This window comes from Anguilla rostrata, chromosome 4, assembly GCF_018555375.3.
Source record: "Anguilla rostrata isolate EN2019 chromosome 4, ASM1855537v3, whole genome shotgun sequence".
Taxonomy (NCBI): Eukaryota; Metazoa; Chordata; class Actinopteri; order Anguilliformes; family Anguillidae; genus Anguilla; species Anguilla rostrata.
In genome coordinates this window covers 17,121,103-17,139,542 of record NC_057936.1, presented here as the reverse complement: position 1 = coordinate 17,139,542, position 18,440 = coordinate 17,121,103, and the positions used below count along the sequence as shown (strand labels likewise).

The following is an 18,440-nucleotide window of genomic DNA, read 5'->3' as shown; positions in this document are numbered from 1 at the left end:
GCCACTGTTTTGTCATCAGTACTATTGTCATTACTTTAAATAAGTAAGCTGACCTTACTAATTTTAAGACCTTTTTAATACCTTTTTTAAACCATGTTTGTAAGTTGTTCATTTTGTGTTATGAGATGTACATCATTTGTGGCCTTGATTGACTGATTTCCTCCAGCTAGGATTTTGTTTGCAGAATCCACACACTTGGTAGGCTGGGATGTCTTCTAGTAGGGTGTACACAATCCATCATTTAACTTTTGATTGGTTTCAATCTTTGAATATATGTCTTTGACAGTCTCAGATATATATCTTTATATATGGCTTCCACTAACAAAAATGAATACACTAAAAAGTCAAAATGTTTAAATTACTGCTGACTCTATTTCCATTTTACAAATGAAATTGTGTTGCGCTGGAAATGTGGCAGCTGTGCGACTTTGTTTCCTAGTAGTGAAAGTTGAGAAATTTGACTTAAGATTTAGAGGCTGTCTTCATATTCTAAATGTAAAAATAAGCTTGTTTTAAAACCAAGATCATGGCTGTGCTCAGATAAAAACAAAATCCCGGTGAAAGCTTAGAGTGGCAGTTCGCCCAAAAATGAAATAAAGCTGTTTTCACTTACTCAGAGTGCTATTTATCCAACCAGAGTTTTGCTGAGATTTGACAAGTTTTTAAGATCTCCACTGGAGCTAACTTCAATGCAACGGACCTCAATGGGGCTATAGGTGCCAAAAAATGACGGGGGGAAAAATGCAACAGCAATGTCTCTTTCCACATGTATGACATGGTTACTCATGAATATCCACAGATTCATTGAAAGCAACTATTTACTGAAGTACACCAACTATGTATATCCACGCGAAGTCAATCAAAGCAATTTCAGTGTTCTGGGGTGCAGGGTCAATGTTTTAAAACAATTGTTTCAACATTTTCTGTAACGGTGTTGACACAGTGTCCCAGAATATTGCTATGCTTTGGTTGAGAGAATATACAGTTGGCATACTCCAGTAGAAAATAGTTTTCAATGAAACCGTGCACAACAAGGTTCATAACTGACCATGGCGTTATATATTTGGAATGGGACATTGCTGTTGAGTTTTTTGGAAGTACATTTTTGGCGCTTTGAGTGCCACAAAAACTTGAGATCCCATTGAGATCCATTGTATCAGGGTGAGCTGCAGTGGATATCGAGAAAGTTTAGCTGAGATTTGACAAGTTATCTGGGTGGATACATAGCACTCTGGTTTAAGTGGAAACAGCTTTAATTTTTGGCTGCCCCACTTAAGCCAGAAATTAGTCTATTGGGTAATTTCAGTAAATTTCAAATGTACCCATACTACTGATCCTTTTACATTTAACATACGTTATCATAGACATGAATGCATCCCTAGCGGTAGCTCTATTTCATAGGCCTGGGGACCCCCCATTTTTGTAATTTAAAGGATCTATTGGATTCCTAATATACCCTCAGTGGCCACTTTAATAGGTAGGCACACCTGCTCATTAATGTAAATTATCTGATCCTCCAAACAACAAATCATGTGGCTACAACTATATAAAGCATGCAGGCACAAAGAGGTTTAGTTGTTTGACCAAAGGTTGAGAATGGGCAATATGCATGATCAAAGCAATTTTGGTCTTGCCACGATTGTTAGCGCTTGACGTGGTTTCAGTATCTCAAACAGCTGCCCTCATGGGATTTTCATGCACTAAGGTCTTTAGAGTTTACAGAGAATGGTACAATAAACAAAAAACATTCAGTGAGCAGCAGTTCTGCGGGCAGAAAACACCTGGTTAATGAGAGGTCAGAAGAGAATGAGAAGAGTCGCTCAAGCAAATAGAAAGGCCAGAAATGCTTAAATAACAGCTGTTTACAAGAGTGTGTGCATACACGCACAAACACATACTCACATGCCACTGTATTAGGTACACATTACCTATCTAATACTGGGTAGGACTCCCTTTTGCCTTCAGAACTGCCTGAATTCTTTGTGGCATGGATTCAACAAGGTGCTGAAAACATTCCTTTGGGATTTTGGTCTGTGCTGACTCGATAGCATCGCAGAATTCCAGCAGATTTTTCAGCCACACATTCATTCCTGTTCCACCTCATCCCAAGGGTGCTCTACTGGATTGAAATCTGGGGACTGGGTAGGCCTTGCTCAAAAATGATGCTCAAAGTCACTGTTTGTCTGTGGAACCAGCTTGAGATCATGTGTGTTTTGTGACATGGTTCATTATCCTGCTTGTATGTGTCTGTTTGAAAATATATGGCCAGAATATGGCCATAAAGAGAAGCACATGATCAGCAACAATGCTCTTAGGTATGCTGCGGCATTCAAATGATGCTCAATTGGTATTATGGGGCTAATATATGACAAGAAGACATTACCCACACCATTACACCACCACCACCAGCCTGCACCATTAACACAAGCCATGGGTTCATGCTGTGTACACCAAATTCTGAACCTCTGAACAATCTGCACGCTGCAGCATAAATCGAGATTTGTCAGACCCGGCAATGTTTTTCCAATCTTCATTGATCCAGTTTTGGTGATCACATGCCCACTTTAGCCTCATCTTCCTGTACTTAGCTGACAGGAGGGGAACCCAGTGTGGACTTACCCTGCTGTTGCTCATCCGTTTCAAGGTTCAAAGTGTTCTGCATTCAGACATGCCCTTCTGCACACCGCTGTTGTAAACCGCTGTTATTTGAACATTTGTGGCCTTTCTGTTAACTTGACCAAGTCTGCCCATTCTCCTGTGACCTCTCTGAATATGTTTTTTTCAACCGCAGTACTGCCGCTCACTTTTGTTTATCATACCATTCTCTGTAAACTAGAGACTGTAGAGCATGAAGATCCCAGTAGGGCAGCAGTTTATGAGATGCTGGAAGAACCATGTCATGCCATGGTCAAACTATCATGCCATGGTCAAAGTTGCTTAGATCATGCATAGCATATATATATATATATATATATATATATATATATATATATATATATATATATATATATATATATATATATAATTTTAGGGCTAAATTAAAGTTTGGGCTATGACACGGAACAAGGACTGATAATGACACAGTTTTATGAGTATAGTATAGATATTGTAGTATAAACACAGCAGAATAAAGCCTGGCCGTAGTCTGAAATGAATGCACATTTAATGGAAGTATGAACCGGCAGGTGGCACTGATTGAGATGCTTTCATAAACGACTTTTGGTTGACAACCTGTGGACCTCCGAACCGCATGAGGTCAGTGTTGTCTGCATACTCCATTGGCAAATGTTTGCGTGTGTGGTAATGACAGAAGGGGCGTCGGAGAGGGAGGTGGCGAATTATACACAACAACAAGACAAACTGGTAGACAGTAGTAGGACGAAGTGGCTCCGCTATCTCTCCAAGCATTCCTGGGTGGAAGGATCGGAAACTTTGCAAGCGCTACCATCAAGCAGCTTGTGACTAAATAATGATAACGAAGTTAGCTAGCTAGCTAACGTTACGTGTAAAGGACATGCGAGAGGATCCACTCAAATTGTTGGCTAGGACTTTATCTTGAGTGCCCAACGAGCGCAACCGAGTTACAAAAGCCGGCTGTACGGAACGTTACCTTGTGGCTGTGCCCAGCCCCCCCTCACCGGCCTGGTGCAAAGAGAGAAAAAAGAATCTGGTCGACGTTTCCTTCATAGGGCTTCGAAGTTGCTTTTTCCCGTTAGTTTTCCGCGTTTGCTCTCGAATTTGGATGACATTTTGCAGCCTGCTGAACTTACGTTAGCTAGTTGCTGGCTAACTAAGCTTTGGAGCCTCATCTCACTAACACTCCTTTGGGAAGGGTTGCGTTTTTGTTACGGATACCGGGACAAGAAATAACCAGCAGGTTGGGATTTTAATTTGATTTCCAGTGAATGCGGAATTTTCTCGTGATTGCGATTACTAGTTAGTGTTTTCTAATTTGGTAAGTTAATGTAGCCGGCTATCATTTGATTAACAGCGAACTGAATTCACGCATAAAGTTTTTTTGTCTGGAATAAAGACAAGTTGGAAACAAGCTCGTTATAGCTCGCTAGTTCTGGCTTTTAATATGTATCGAACAGCCTACTGGCCTAGAAAAGTTTTAGCGCTTATCTTAAATCAAAACACTTTTACCTTTTGATTCGTAATGTTTTATATGTAAGCTTGAAAGCACAAAACGATGTTCACAAATAGGGAGCAAGTAATATAACGTTACTGGGTAAATAATACAACGTTAATTAGAGGCAGCTATCACGTGTTATATTTTAATTCGTTTGCTATATATCTAGCTAACAACAAGCATCAAAGTAAACAATCGTCTTTTTGGATGGATTAGAACACGCGAATGCCGTACAGTTACCGAGGCAAGTGGGACGTTTAGCTTGATAACGACGAAGGGGGGTATTACGTCGTTTTCTTTTACTTTAATCTGCGGTTTTTATTCTCTAGATCGACTTCCCATAGGTTGGATTTTTTTAGTCTGATCGCTTTGTCAGCCTGGGTGGACACAGACTTGTGCTATCCCCTTCCTCCCCCAACACCCCCCCCCCGTCTTTGTCCGATGCGGAGTATCTGAGCAGCCCCGGTGTCCTTCCCCCTGCGGCGACCGGAGATGCTGAAGTGTATCCCCCTGTGGCGCTGTAACCGCCACGTCGAGTCGGTGGACAAGCGTCATTGCTCTTTACAAACAGTGCCCGACGAGATATTCCGCTATAGCCGCAGCCTGGAGGAATTGCTTCTCGATGCCAACGAACTCAAAGAGCTGCCAAAGGTAAGATATGAGAGCGGAGTTTGCGCTGGGTTTTTCACCGTAACGTTGTGCACACAGCAGTCCCCGTGTTCAGTCATCGCAGTAATATGTTGAACACATCCGTTTATCCAGTGAAGTGTGGACATGTATTTTTTCATTGGTGCAATCGTCTGAATATATGCCACATCGGTGGTTGGTTAACTGTGGTTGGCAGCCTTGCACCACTACGGACCGTTTGTGGCCATGAGTGCTTGATTTGTTTCCGAATGTGCTGATATATTATGAACTGGTCTGCAAAGAAATAACCGTGGACTATGGTGTTTTTGTCTACCAGCCCGTGATTTGTTATTTTTGTTTGCTGTTCTGACTGACCGCTTCATACTTCTGTGTGCTTGTGCTACTCGAGAATGGAAGTTTATTTTACTATGATTATAAAGTATGTGCCTTTTCTGATGAATACCTACGTGAGTAGACTATGTCCACACAGCTTCTCACAGAAGTTTGTTTAAAAAAAATTGTGCTGTCATCTTTGTTATTTAACAAGCACAATCCATAATGTAAAGCGAATAAACTGTTTTTATGATGTTATCATTGTAGGAGGTTCAAGCGTCTACTTAAGAGTCAATCAGGAACCCAGAAACATTACTAGGACTTAACAAGTATTCGCTGGTTTATGTACAATACATGGTGTCTGGTAGTATCTGTCAAGTCTGAGCAACTCAAAGCAGAACAGTGAGTGTTAGCTAATGCAACAGCAAATCCCCCCCCCCCACCCCAACCTGAAGTGTAAATCCCCCAGGAAATGGGGGAATTTAAGGGATTCAAAATTGGAACTTGTGAGTTATCTTAAATGAAATCAGTCCCATCTGTCACTGCCAACTTTATCAATTGTCTGCAAGGTCCTCCTGCTAGATTAGGAAAGACTGTTTGAAGTAGCTCTCTAACTAGGAGCAAAAGGCCTGCAGGGATTTTGGTCAGCCTGTGATCCTGGAAGCTGAGAACATGCATGTGTACACGCACAAACAAGCAAACAAACACACACACACACACACACACACACACACACTCAAACACACCCTGTCCACTTTAGAGCCTATAAGATTTTCTTACTGACCATCACGATTGTGTGCTCCTTCTGCCTTAATCACACTCAGGACACCAGTCTTTCCTCCTATCATAGGTCCTTGTGGTACTGTGTGTCCACTGAAAGTTCAAATGGCTTTAGTTCTAAGCACAACAGTATAATTCACAAACACACAGACACGCAGTTGTTTAATATTTAATCCACTGGCTGGTACGTGGCTCCTGGCTCTCCTGGCACACATTCAGTGTAACACATTGCTGGATTGCTGGGCCAGGTCAGCATAGCTCACGTAGGCCACACAGAGTATTCTGCGCAGCCGGTAATACAAACTGTCCGGCTATGCGCTGACGCACAGTGTAGTCTGTAACATGCGCAGGCGGACAGTAATTCAGGCGGACAGTGCTACTCCTGTACCCGTTGCAGGCTGGTGTCTGATGCAGACACACAGCATATGCACAGCCTCTGTCCTGCGCTGCTCCACTGCAGTAGTGAGTAGCCTGTTTCACACAGTGGGGTCATGAAGACAGCACAGTGGAGAGGTTGTTTTGCTGAAGCACCCTTGCTAAACATTTTCAGAAGCCCTCTTGATAGTATTCTGCTCATTGTCTGCATGCTGTCTTGTGGGAAGACACTGTTATTTACATCCTATCTTTCACACCAACTGTGCGAAAGAACGCCCTGTTTCTTTGTCTGTGGTAAATTGTGTAGTTAACTACACCCTCAACTTAAATTGTCTTCTGCTGGTAGCAAAACTTCACTGTAAGAACTAGAAACAAAAAAAGAGCGGATTTATGCATATGTATAAAGAGCTTACAATATTTCTTCTGGACAGACCTCTCTTGCAAGAGCCCTTCCGCTTTTGGTTTTGGAGATCTGAGCCCAGAGCACTCAGAAAAGATCAATAAAGATCTGCGTGATGTGCGACCTTTGTGTTAAATGTTTTAAAAATCAAATATTTTTTAAAGATCAAAGGTTTTTAACCAAAGATTCAATAATACTGTACTCTACATGCAAGTCACGTGATCCTCTGGCTCGAGGAGTGAAATTGAGGAAATTCTCCGTTATAATTTCCTAGAGCAAAGATGCTGACTTAGACTGGCCAGTGGGACACCAGATAATGTTTTGGCAGGAGAGGTCAGGAAAGGTTACAGCCTCAAGGCTACAGAACTTCCAGTCTGAACAGATGGAGGATTGGGCACCCTATTAGTGTCTGATGAAGTTCAACGGGGGATTTGCCTGTCTTTTCCCTTCTCATTACAGTTTATGGATGTACTCTGGCTGTATCATCTCTGCTTGGGTTGGCAGACTAAAGATGTGATACGCGAGAAGTTGACTAAATTTTGTAAACTTGATGGCCTCAATCCAGCTTGTTTTGCTAATAAGACTGTTTCCTCTACCATGGCATACTGAGGGAACTTTAGAATCTGCGGAGCTAAATTATTGGATTAGTGTTAAGTTGGTATGGACTTTTGCAACAGCATTTTTCATTTATATGACTTAAGTTTAATTTTGGCTGTGTTCATGGAAGCACTTTTTTTGTTACATTTCTATTCTCAAAGTGTTTTCAAACCTCTCGTTGTATAACCTATAAAATATGTGGAACATGTCCACAGTAAGTAGCCTAATTCATGGATGCAAAAATAAGGAGTGCCACCAAAAGAAATCAGTCCTGAATCACCTTTGAGGCGATAAAGTACCCAGGTATTACATTAGTAAGGATTGGTCCCTTAAATATCTTAATGGCCATTTGTGTAACGAGTCAATATTCCTGCTTTATTTACACAAATAAGTGGGGTTAGTCTATCGCCAGTATTGAAAATGAAAAAATTGGGTTAATTAAATATTAAGCACAATGCAGAGCTCCACAGAAGCTATTAAAATGTTGCAAGAGTTTTCCTGTTCAGTTAATAATTCCCAAGAAGCAGTCACTTCTACATTGGTCACCTGAAACTGAATTCTGAAGTAGGATAATTTTTTGTTTTTCCCTCTTGTTCCGATAAGTTTATGTGTGGCTCTTGAATAAAGAGAGGGAACCGTTGTCGCTCCAAGTGAGTTATGGAAGGCTCAATGACATGGGAATTTTGGAGCAGTGTACCTTTTAAAGCCTTCTAACAATCCTTTTAAGCCTTTTGACAGGTTTCATTGTATCCTATTGACGCAACACAATGCATGCAATCCTGCTACATGTATCAGGTATCACAGCCTGCTGCCCTAGTCTTGCTTTATGTCTTTATAGCTGAGTTTGGGCTAATACTGCTAAGAATGAAAATGAGGTCACTGTGAAACTAAGTTGGGTGAGGAAAAAAAAAAGCCAGAATGGAAAAGTTGAAATCCAAGAGTTATCCCAGAATTACTTCTGTTGGACAGTTCGTCCTCCTTTTGTATTGTTTGCTTTATGTAGCCTAGATGGTGGAAAGCAGAGATTGTTAACGGGTAGACGAGATGATGACAGCTCAGGGCACCATGACAGTGAGTCGAACAACCGGCCATGCCGAGAGTCAGTTGCCCCACAGACTGCGCCCTACATCTTGTCCTGTTGGGCAGTTGTGGCTAAAGTCATGGCATTAGCACAGGACAGTGAAATGAGATAAGGGAGTGAAATCTCATAATGATGGGTAAGTGCATGTCAGTGATAAAGGCAACGGTGTTTTTGAGGCGAACTCTGAGAAATGGGCAAAGCAACTGCTTTCAGACCCCAGTGTGCGCAGTGCACATGGACGTGGGTGCGTGGGGGTTTTTTTGAGCAGCTTGTGTTAGTGTGGCCGTGCTACATTTGCCCTGGGACCGTATCTGTGACCTTCTGCAAGAGGCGTGCGCTTGACTGTGAGGAAGCCTCATACTCTGCGTGAAGCAGAAACATTGAAATATTTATCGGTTTTTAATTGTGCCACGCGCCACATGGAAGCGGAGGGAAGCTGACTGCCGGGCAGGTCTATTGGCGTATCCCGGGCAGATGTAGCATGGCTGTTATCAACAGGTGTGCAGTATCTCAGAGCTCCTCTGTCTCACAGGACAGCCTCATTACTGCACCGCTCCAGCTGTGCAGTTCAGCGGAAAATGGAGACGGGCTGTAGGTAACAGAAGGGCTGCGAGAGAATTCAGATACGCTTCTGCCAAAGTTCACCTGATGCTGAGAATGAATAAGCACGGCCACATATTTTTAAAGCTACTGTAGTTACTTTGATAAGGAAGGATAATACAACTACAAGCCACATAGCAAAAAGGGTCATAGAAAATCAATAACTCAATTTATATTGAAAAAACCTTTTATGAGTTGAAAGTTTTCCGTGGCATACAACAGATTTTACTTGTTTTTTGTCCTACTTAAAATAACAGAAAAGCAACATTTCAAGTTAATGTATTCTTTTTAACTTGCATAGGAGAGCCATAAAACGGCTTAATTGGCACTACCTGGCAAATGGCATCTGCTGAAATTGTGGATTACTCACCTGAAGTGATCAAGACTAAACTGGCTTTTGTAATTTGATCCTGGGCTGGAAGAGCTCCTGTTTTGAGTGGCATGTAAATGACTGAATGAGTTATCTGCTGGTGGGTAGTAGAGCGTTTTGTTAATTACAGACAAATACTAGTCCACTGATAAAACAAGTCCAAAAAACAAATTCAATTTATGAAAGCCATTGCATGTTTTGTACGTGAAATTTGGTTAGATTTGGATTTTCAGCTTTCAAAATTTACCAATTTATATTTGGGAATTTAGCCCAAATGCTGCTGCTGTATTAGACCACACATCGTACTGTGAAAGCATTGTCAGCCATCTTTCCAGACAGGCAAATTAGTCTCCGCCCATCCCCCCTCATCTTTTATGTGGTTATGGCACCGCTCAGCCATGAAAACTCCTTCACCACCCTTGACTGGTCATGCCATTCTAATAATGTATTCCTCAGATGCCATTACATCAGTGCCATTTCACTTTATTCTTTTTTGTTTTTGATGGTATAAAAGGATGATCCAGATCTTTCTTTTTTTCCCGTAGGAAAAGGTTCTGCTGCAGAAAAGGGTAGATTATTGTGGCTTGTGGTTTGATTAAGTTTTGTGTGATCGCTGTGGTGCATCTAGTGTGCAAATTGCAATGGTGTCGTTTGTACTTACACTCACCTGATACAAATGCATTTGTTCTAGTGTTCATTCTCTAGAAAATCCAGCAGGCCATGACATAATATTTCAGTTCCTGTTTTAGGCCCCACATGGCTCTGAAGGCAGAATCAAATGAAAGCTCTGAAATTTCAGTTCCTTAACTCAAAGGCAGAAGTGTGGGTTTATGTGTGTAGGCTGAACGGATGACATGGCAATTTATCTGCAAATCTCTACTGTTGAAGACTACTGGGAGACTCTCAAAACCAAACTCATTGCAACTGCAGATTCTACTGTAGTGAAAGACAAATCCCCTAAATCTCTGGAATGTTGAATGGAAGTTGAAGCGCAGGTTTGACCACTACTTTGCTCCAGGATACTTTGTAGATAAGCAAGCGGGATGGGTAGTCTGTCCTTTCGTCAAGAAAATATACTTGTGGTCACAGGAAGTTATGGCGGGGCTTTGTGTAACTTAATGAGTAGCAGTGATTTTTGGCCTTTGGTAACCTGTCTGCATGTTCAGCACACATTGGTTGTAGTAGCTGTGGCCTAATAAATCACCAAGTTCAAGGCGGCACAAGGAAACGTATTGTGTGCCTCCTCCTTTCCCTGGAACCCTTGTACACTTCTTTTCCCCCCATCCCCCAAACTCAGAGGGGAGGGTAGATGCCTAACTTGACTCGCAGCTGGGCTAAACTAGGCCAGCTTTGGTGATTAATGAGACCTGCCACAACTCAGACCTGCAATTCAACACTCTCTGAGGAAATCAGGCACACAGTAGTACAGTAGAAGGAAGCTCTGCCTGTGTCCGACTGTCTATGTACTTGGTTGTACTGTAGTCTTATTTTCAGGCGCCAGCAGGAGTGACAGAACTTCTTTGGAGTTCCCCGGGCTGATAAGCTACTCATGTAGTTTCATTTCCCCACAATCGTCCCTTTTTGCATATCAAGATTCTAGGCCAAGGTTTCAGAACCCACCCTGTGGTGTTCATGTTAAGGAACTGTTGATTTTAGAAATAATACTAAAAATAACTAAAGTGGTGAGACTGCCCCAGACACTCATGAAGGATGCAAGTTCTACGAAAGCAGCTGTGACGATACGCAGTCATACGCTTTGTAGGGCACTTGTGAGGGCGTTGTGTTGTTCCTATGTTAGGATTGAGGGAGATTGTGGATTTTTAATTAGCAGCCATGTTTCCCAGGTTCTTTTGTTTGTGCAGACAACCAGCTGGCCCACACATACTGCACCCACCCCCTTTGTAGGCTGCTCAGTTCCGGAGCCGGATTAGCGTGGAGGCCCCATGTCTGTGGTGTGCGGGGATACTGAGTGGGGGAGAGTGATCCAAAGTGCTTTAGAGTGGTATATTATTCACACGTAGTTACTGATCCCCATTGTTCTGGTGGCTCATTCATTTGTACATGCATTCCTGCACAGCGTTTAGAGAAACGCGCTCTGCTGTGCTGGGTCTAATGCTGGCAACGCTGACAGAGCCAGGCGCAAGCGCACACGGCTTTCTCTTCATGGCAAAGCCTGTGCCAGGGATTTTAAAATAAGCTAAATATTAAGCTTTTGAAATGATGTATGAACAAACGACTGTCACAGTAAAATTAGGATTGGGTCTGATACATAAATATCTGATGAAGTTTGAAATTCATGTTTTTTTTTGTTTTGTTTTGTGTGTGTGTGTGTTTGTGTGAGCCACCACAGGCTTGTCCATATGCAGAGCTTAAATTGAATGGTGTGCCAGCTGAGGACAGTCAGAGGGCAGTGTGTGCGTTTGCAAGTTGAGTAGATTTTCAGTTTGTAAAACTGTGCTTTTGGGCCTGGAGATTTTCTCCATTGCTGCAATTCTGATCAAAGCCAGAGCAGAAAATAAAAAAATGAATGATGAGTCTGATTTTGGGTTTGCTTTATGTCTGTTATAAAAATGTATAAATTGTTATAAATATTTCATCTGAAATGAGCTGAATATGAACTAACTGCCTAATAGGCCTATTTCTCATCTATATTTTGATTGCTTACCTTGTACTAAGCTATATCCCAGTTTTCTCAGGTGATTTTCGACATTTCTTTCAAGGGTTAGTTGAGTTCTTTTAGCTTTTAGCATATGTTAAAAAATACAACCTGGTTCTATCCCAGCCTGGTTTATATAATTTTTTTAACCTTGCTTTGAGTGTGTTTTAGGATTCCATAGCACGTTTAATGTCTCCACTTTGCATTTAAATTGGAGGAAATGTTAACAAGAATCATCATATGGTTTGGTGCTGTGGGTTGCAGTTCCTCTGCTGAGGTGAAAGGAAATAGTTTGTTCAGTATTGATTTCAGTTTAGTTCATACCTGTGTCTTTTTTTTCTTTTTTTTCACCTTATCTCTACAGTTACTCTGCAGCCTGACATGAATCAAACTGGGAAGAGTTCAGGGAAGAGTAGGCCATTTCTGCATAAGCCATTGTAAAAATGCCAGAAAGTGGGCATTAATCATGAGCGGGAACTTCTGAAGCAGACTGGCATTGCTGACTTGTGTATTCGGGCCCTCGGAAGTCAGTCGTAAATCTGATTGCTTGCCCCAGCCCTTGGGTGGCCCAGGTTTCCATGCGCATTGTTTGCATGCAACTTCCCAGGCCCAGTGGCAGTGGGTTTATAACCGAGGGGCAGAGATGGTATCACTCAATTGAATGGGGCATGCTGCAGCTTTTGTTATTATTATGTTCAAAAGTAATTATCTGTGGCAGACTGTAGTACGATAGCTATACTGCTGTGCTTTGCTTAGCCCTTACTTCCTCTCGTCTATATGTTATTGACACATGATCTTAATTGGCTTGGGCTGATTTCAGGAGTCAGGAGTAGGGCTGGGCAATATATCAATATTAGGCCTATATCGATATTGTGATATGAGACTAGCCTACATATCGTCTGAGATTTTGTATATCATAATATCGTGATATGGCATAAGTGTTGTCTTTCCCTGGTTTTAAAGGCAGCATTACAGTAAAGTGATGTAATTTTCTGAACTTACCTGACTGTTCTAGCTGTTCTATGATTTGCCTTTACCCACTTAGTTATTACATAGGCATTACTGATGATTATTTATCAAAAATCTCATTGTGTAATTTTGTGAAAGTACCAATAGTCATCCCCAACAATATCATCACAATATTGATATCGAGGTATTTGGTCAAAAATATTGTGATATTTTATTTTGTCCATATCGCCCAGCCCTAGTCAGGAGTTAATGTTGAAGCTACTTGTTCAGGGTGCAGTCAGTGGTAGCATGTTTCCCTGGTGGTGTAAGACTACAATTTCGTGTACACAAAGAACCATGGCATAAATTAGTCTGAGAACATATAGGGGATTTTGTGGGTCTGTATATGGATGATATGATGTCTGGTTAAGTTCAGATGTCTTGTATTAGCAGTTTCTGTGAGCCAATCAATTGGGGTCATATGTCTTAGCCCACCAAGTTAGATTTAATGAACAATTAGAACGAGTTGTACAATTTGTACCATGCTTGTGTTCCCATGGCCAGCTGTGTAATGAAACTTCTCTGTTACAACCATTGTTTGTCAATACAGAGATACAGTTCCGTTTGGATTGACTAGCGTTGCCATTTTCCTTTGTCCTGTGATATAATAAGGTCAGCCGTGTGAGGAAGCTGCTCTTCCATTTTCCCATAAAACAAGAAATGCTCAAATAGGCATGAAATTGAAGCAGTTAAAACACGGAAGAACTGAATGAGGAGTTTAACCCTCGGGCTGAAATTCCATCTCAAGCCACTTTCCTGCTGGATTTATTCTCTTCGACTCCCACAGTTTTCGAAGGGATTGTATTTCTATCAACGCTGGTGTATTTTGGGGTTGGGCAACTTGGGCCTTTGTTCTCATTTTACATTCTGCTTTCTGTTCCATCGGATTACAATCTGTAAGAAATCATCACTGTGCTAAATGTGAGATTGATCAAGAATGTAGGAAATGTTACAAATGAAATGGGAGGATGTATATAACCATCATCAAGAAATACATGCATAAATATCTCAACAAAAATAGATATTGTTTCATCTGAAAAAGAGATTGCAGTGTTGAAGAAATTGCATTGGCTTTTCTGCATATGTTTTTAAAGTAGGCCTAGTTCTTGAGATTGCCAAGACGTGACCCTTGGTTTAGCCTACCTCTTGCTTGGATCTTGTCTTGTACGGTTTACTGACTGATGCTGAAGAGAGCTGGGCTGCTTCTGGGCTGTGTAAAGTCAGTTACACTGAGATGGCTCATTGAGGACGCTGAGTGTCCCTCCCTAAGACTGAAAATAGATTTGTAAGAGTGGTCCTTACTAGCAATAGCTTATGGCGCATAACACATTATAAAAATGGCCTTCTGATCCCATTCTCCCAGTGGCTGCAGTGAAATTGAACAGAGAATTCTTCAAGGTCAATGTTTTGAAGGACTGACATTTGGGCACATGTTTGTTGGGTGAACTCTATCTGCTGGTTGAATAGGCCACAGTCAAATAGGGGCCCCTATTTATGATAGGTATTTGGTAAATGAGAAAAATTCCATATAGGCCTACTTGGTGCATTAACCATCTACTAAGGGTAGAGGAAGGCCAGGAAGCACCTTTCTGTAAACATTTATTCAGATATTTACCTTGCAGGGCTCCACACACATCTTTTTTCTAAGGATCACATTGAAGTTTAAAAATTTAGGAGCACACTAGTGCATCCAAATTAGTGGATGTGCTCCTAAATTATTATTCCAGTTTAAACACACCAATTTCTGGGGGAGAATGCTGCTAAAATGGGCACACTGCCTTGGAGCTGCAGTTTATTCTTTCTGTTCCTAGTCTGATCTGTGCACACCAACTTGACCATGGACAGTGTGTGAGACACAGCAGTGGCAGCACTTGCTGTTGTGGACTGTGGGTGCTTGCACTGATCGCTCTCCTGAGATACCCCTGTCCCACTGGAGTTTTTTCCCTGTGAATCTCTTTACAAGGTTTGTGCTGAGCAGTCGAGGTTCTGTGCTAACGCCGCAGAACTGGCCTTACGCCCGTGAGAGCCAGCTGGGAAACTGCAGACAGCAGGAACAGCACAAATGAGCTTAAATAATGAGGCTCTGGGATGCACACTGCGCAGAAACTGAGCAGAGGCACCGAAAACCATTGTGTGTTTCCAGCTTATAACCTGTGGTGTACCAGCTATCTGTTACGTAACAACAACAAAAACAAACAAACAAAAAAAAAATGAATCTGGTCATTCTGGGGGAAAAATTGACGCTTTTTAAATTTGACCTCTGAGTTCTTTTTTGATAGTTAACACCCATAATTTAAGAGTGATTATTGCAGTGACCATTGGTATACTTTTGAGGGGAGAAAACACTAACCATCAATGTCAGCTCAAGATATTATTGAGCAAATTAAAGATTTAAACGCAGAAGTAGCCACAAAATCCTGAAACGGATCAGCCTTTGTTGTGCAGCCTTGGGTAGAACAAAGGAAATTTGTTTCACAAAAACTTTAAGAATAGCTAAAAACACAAGAATCCCAGGAAGAAACGCCAGAAGGAGAACTGCCAAGTAATGAGGAGGAAGGTGACTGGATGGACACAGAACTGGTAGACATCAAGTCTATCAGCCATGGGGGATTCTGAGAAAAAACTGTAAACTGCCCGAACGTATGGTGAAAAAAATTTGAAAGCAACCCATCAGATATTCAAAACGAAATTTGATAAACGTTTTCAACATTTTAAGGGTGAACTGTTCCTTTAACCCAGAGACGCACCACAAGGGCTGATCTGTTTCTGGATTTTGAACTTCTGCTCTTAATAATTGGAAGTAACTCAATCATATCTTGAGCTGACATTTGTATGAGCACCAGCTATAGTCACAGACTGCAAATATATCTTAAAGATTTTATTGTACACAAGTACAGGAGTGAACAGTGCAGTTTATATTTTCCCCCAGAATGACCCAATACTGATGTGTTGTCACTATCAAAGCAGATAAAAATTGTGATGAGGAAATTATTTGATTGTTCTCTGATATGATACCACCATTATGTCTGTATTATTTTCAGATGTAATTTATTTGGCTGAGCAGTAGCCTTGAGAGGAAATAAGTACCAACTTATCTGAGGACATTGAGAACATTTTGAATGTTTACTATGTATACACCTCTACATATGCTCAGTATAAGCATACACTGTTGCACATTGTCCCGTGGTTCTTGTTTCCATAATATCTCATGCTGAGCTCCTATTTGTGTTGTGCAGTACTGCAGGCAATTGTTAGGAGCACTGTTCTGTATGACATTTTCCTGTTACAGCTTGCTGCCCAAGACTGAACACCACATCGTATTCATCATGTTACCATCTGTACAGCAAAAAATATACCATGCTGTTTAACAATCGTATATCATCAGCTACAGACAATGTAGGCAGGACAGTCTCTGCATTCATATTCAGACATGCTAAGCATAGACAGTTGTGTGTGAATGTGCCTGTGTGCTGAGGCCAGGCATAATGTGGTGTTTTGAGTGTTTAAGTCTTGTATGGATGTATCTTTGGGCATCCAAGTTAAAACCCCAAATCCCTGTGTGCCACTGTTCAAAGGGGTGTTGAGTTTGGAGCCGCAATGGCACTTGGATTATCACCAGTTTGAGAGCTAATTAGTACAGTGACAGAACAAAGCTCATGGTAGCGATGTGCCTAAAATTAAGTTAAGCCCAGCTATTTTAATGGAAAGCCTCTCGTCCCTGCTGAAGACTCGACTGAATGTTTATTATTTCTCTGAGGGCAGTTTGTATGCCTGGCCTGTCTTATTGACGTCTGTTTTTGTTGTTGCTTTTTGTTCTCGGCGTTTATGAACAGGAAGGTAAAATAATCAAGTGGAATGCACTTTTTTTGTTTTTGTATTGTGAGGGGTGGGGGTAGCACAGTAGCTAAGGTCATCCTTCCTCTACTGTAAGAAGTGCTGTGTGAGCTGTGCAGAATTAACGCCCTTCCCCACCAGTGACCGACATGCGACCAAACACGCTCGCTCTCATATTTGCGTAAACACTAACTTGCTGGCACATTCTCTGGTGCGTTTCCACCAGAACAAAAGACTTCCGCAGCTTCAGCGACTCCCTCTAGTCAGCCGTGGCCTAAATTGTCCGAGTCCTGTTCAAGTGAAAAATCCCATTATGTTCTTCTTCCATCAGGAATGGAGGAAGGAGACGTTTTGGGAGCCAGCTCATCTGTTGTAAAAGCAGCACCTGGCAGGCACCAAGACGTTTTCCGGACTGTGTGTCCCCTCTCGTGAGGCCCATGTTGATGCATGTGGATGTGTCCGTCGATTCATTCCTTCACAACAGCTTGCGCCAGAATTCACCCTGGTGCATGACTCTCTGCCAGTTGCTTGAAAGTGCAACAGCAAACAAGGTTATGCAGTTAAGGCCTTGTTGGAATGTGCACTCCTAGAGAAACTGCTAGAATGTGTTGTAATCAGCCCCCTTATCACCACCGTGTGTGGGAGACTGTGTGGGAATTGTATTCTGAAGGCAAGCTTTAAACTGGATTGAAGATGATGAAGAAGGGATGGAAAAGGGAGGGTGATGTTCAGACTGTTGTGTTAGTGTGATACCACCATGGTCAGCTGTTTTTACACGGAATAGTGGTGAGCCAAAAGGAGGCCGTTGAGTCAAATCTGTGCTACGCCATTGAGTAGCATAAGAGGAACAAGAGTAAATGGCAACAGCCAAGCAAAGCCACTTAAATACGCATGTGTGTCCCGGAGAATCTGAACAGATGATATGGACTCTGTATGACAGTTACAATAGTTCTGAATGACCGAATTTACGGCCATACAGTATGTCCGCAGAGTGTTGAATTCCAAGAATATCACCCAGAGATTATTTTCAGTGGCTTCCCTTTGAGGTCAGCGCCTCAAATCATTTTATCCGCGGTGTCCTATGAATTATTTATGATGTGTTTGCACAGGGCTCTCTGGTCGGCCCTGGCTTCCTTTGTTAAATTCCTGATTTCACATGGGGTGCATTTCTCAGCCTGGGACCGTGATCATAATGCCTTGGGCACAGTGGGAGTATAAAGCATCGCTGCGTCTTTCGTGGGCTCCCTTCAGCTCCTCCGCCAAGGCTAAACGCTCTTCACTCTATGCAGAGCGTGTGTGTGTGTGTGCAAACGTGTGCATGTGTGTGCGTCCCTGCATTTCCAGGCATTTCTCTCCGTATGTACGAGTTTGCACTGAGTTGGCAGTGCAGTCGGAGTGATCCGGGTTTGAAATAGCTAAGTCTTCGTGGGAGCCGTGCTGCTGCTGTAGTTTTGCCCTTGAAGAGCAGCTCTTGATAAGCTGCCTTGCAAGACTTGCCGTCGTCTGCTTGGTTTTTCACTAAAATGCATTTTTCTCTCAGCAGCAAACCTTTCCACTGATGTATGTCAACTGTAATCTTAACAAAGAGGGTAAAAAAGGAAAATTATATCAGACTCTTGGGGACAACACAAGACTACTATACTAAAA

At 42.0% G+C, this 18,440-nt stretch overlaps 1 protein-coding gene across 7 annotated transcripts in view; it reads left to right on the top strand.

Moving 5' to 3' along the window:
* The first annotated feature begins 3,246 nt into the window (after positions 1 to 3,246).
* The window catches only part of scrib (scribble planar cell polarity protein), a 96,603-nt gene continuing 81,409 nt past the window's right edge, over positions 3,247 to 18,440 (top strand). For 3 of the 7 annotated variants that reach the window (XM_064330993.1, XM_064330992.1, XM_064330991.1), the window contains exon 1: positions 3,248 to 4,783. In XM_064330993.1, coding sequence (XP_064187063.1) covers positions 4,625 to 4,783 — 159 coding nt within the window. In that variant the 5' untranslated portion in view covers positions 3,248 to 4,624. Of the gene's footprint in view, positions 4,784 to 18,440 lie in introns of all 7 variants that reach the window. The other 4 variants (XM_064330995.1, XM_064330994.1, XM_064330990.1 and 1 more) reach the window with 3 other exon arrangements.